General features: G+C 45.0%; 1 protein-coding gene across 1 annotated transcript; it reads left to right on the top strand.

Moving 5' to 3' along the window:
• Positions 1-1,069: 1,069 nt before the first annotated feature.
• LOC147388100 (uncharacterized) lies at positions 1,070-1,606 on the top strand. Its single transcript, XM_086420281.1, has one exon. The coding sequence runs from the start codon at positions 1,070-1,072 to the stop codon at positions 1,604-1,606; it is 537 nt and encodes a 178-aa protein (XP_086276407.1).
• The last annotated feature ends 731 nt before the right edge of the window (positions 1,607-2,337 follow it).

Raw genomic sequence — 2,337 nt, 5'->3', positions numbered from 1 at the left:
ATCACGTTAGGTGAGGTTATTAGTAGGAATTGTTTGTGGGACTCCTGAGTAACCATTGTTGCTCTCCCTTTCCTTCCATATTCTTTTTAATTGCAGAGCCTGCAGTTGGTGAGGTGAGTGTTGAGTCATTAGTCGAGGAGCATCTAGTCGGTTAGATCGATGACCAGAGTCCACTACCTGGTGAGCACTGGGACTATTTCTACTAGGAGTCATCGTGTCCAGGAGGTGTACATAACTTTTGGATTGACGGATTAGGTTTCTGTTAGTGTGAGGTCAAGTTTTGTAATCCTGTATATTTTACCGTTTTGCGCCACTCTGATCTCACCTTATGTCGTTCGTAACTTACTTTCTTGCATACCTTGTATATTTTTGACATATGTTATATACAAGATTTGTTTGGATATTGGTTTATCAAGTTTTGAGTTTCGTAGAACGCTAACATAAACAAAGGAGACCACGTCGAAATTTCTTGAGGTGACCTTGGGATTTGTGTTAGCGTTCGGCGAGACGCCACAGATGGTATCAGAGCCCATTAGTAGTTCCAAATTGGGATTACAAGCTCTTCCGTGTCTAGAGTCCATAGAGCCTAGTATGACTAAGATAGGATTCTAGGTTCATTCAGTTAGTAATGAAAAAATGGTGTTCATTACTAAATTCCTACTTAAGATATTGATTAACCCTTTCATAAGAATGACCTTAGCCTTATAATAATAAATGTCTTGTTATTAATGAATAGAAACGTGATGAGCGGATGCGGTAGAGGTAGAAGCTGAGAGAGAGGCCAAAACAAAGTAGAAATGGGATAGGCGTCGGATCCGAACCCCGATCTGATAGTGCAGCTGATGTTGTTATGGGATAGATAGTTGAGTCCCAAAACAAGTTTAGGGAGGACATGCTTGAGTCACAGGCTAGACTAGTCGAGGAGGTGGCTGAGTTGAGAGAGTGCTAGGCTTCTTTACAAGAAGCCCACCCTATTCCACCCTAGGAGCCACAATAGGAGCCACGGCCACAAGTTGTACCATTGAGAACCGCGAGAACTCCCCCACCTCTAACTCAGACATAACCGGGAATGTGGTTACAGAACTTCCAGCAACTATGCCCACCCAGATTTAGAGGTTCTTTCGACCCAACCGAGGCCGAGGAGTGGGTTTTGAGGACCCAAGATATCTTAAGTACTATGCGATGCCCTAGAGACCAGTGGGTACCGGTGGTTACCTTCCAGTTTGACAGGGATGCCAGCCATTGGTGGCGTTCCAAGAGGAATATTTTGGGGGATGGACCTTTCGAGTGGACTGATTTTGAGAGGATGTTCCTGGACAGATTCACATCCAAGACGCCTCGAGAAATTAAGCATCAGGAGTTTTCAGGTTTGGTACAAGGCGATCTATCCGATACGGATTACGAGCTGAGATTTACCAGATTATCACGATATGCACCCGAGCTTATTCCGACCGATTTACAGAAGGCTCGCAGATTGTTCAGAGGACTGCGACCCTACTTAAGGGTTAGGATTTCAGTAATTGAGACTACTAGCTATCGAAACACAGTGAGTCGAGCTCAGAGGGTTGAGCGAGAGAAGATGAAGCTACAGACTTCGAAGGGGTAGGCCAGTCGACCCCAGACTTCTTTTCCTCCTAGGGCCGATCCGGCCAAGAGACCGATGCTTTCTAGATCGAGTGCTTCTAGACCCATATATCCGCAGTATCGAGCTCCTACGCCGTCGAGTTATGGACCAGTTGGGGCTCCAGTGAAGCCAGTAGGGCCAAAGGGACCAATCAGATAGAATCCAAGACCACCCGCTCCACAGAGACCAATACAGACGGGACCTCTGGCATGCTTTGACTACGGACAGATGGGACATATCAGGAGGAACTGCCCTTCATCACAACCACAGTCGGGGGTGATTCCTAGACCCCAAGGCAGAGTTTATCATCTGACTCAGGAGGAGATACCAGTTTCAAACGAGGTGCTAGAAGGTAAAATTTTTATTTCCAACACTAAGATTCAAGTTTTGTTTGATACCGGTTCTTCTAGATCATATATTTCCACTGAGATTGCATGATTGCTAGAATTAGAGATTTTTGACATGAGCCGAGTAATGAAATTATCCACATCGTTGGGAGATCGATAGATAGCTCAGAAATTATGTCGGAACTGTGTAATTAGGATAGAGGACCAGGAAATGAGTACCGACCTCATGACACTAGATTGTTCGGACTTTGATGTCATATTGAGGATGGATTGGCTAGTACAGAACCATGCCCACGTGGATCCAAGTATAGAAGAGACGGTCATTTATATAACCAGTTGAGAACCTTGAGTATAGCGGAGTTAGTG

The sequence above is a fragment of the Akebia trifoliata genome, chromosome 13, assembly GCF_017979445.1.
Source record: "Akebia trifoliata isolate Shusen 1 chromosome 13, ASM1797944v1, whole genome shotgun sequence".
NCBI lineage: Eukaryota > Viridiplantae > Streptophyta > Magnoliopsida > Ranunculales > Lardizabalaceae > Akebia > Akebia trifoliata.
The sequence above is the reverse complement of the archived record's forward strand: the minus strand, read 5'-3'. Positions and strand labels throughout refer to the sequence as shown.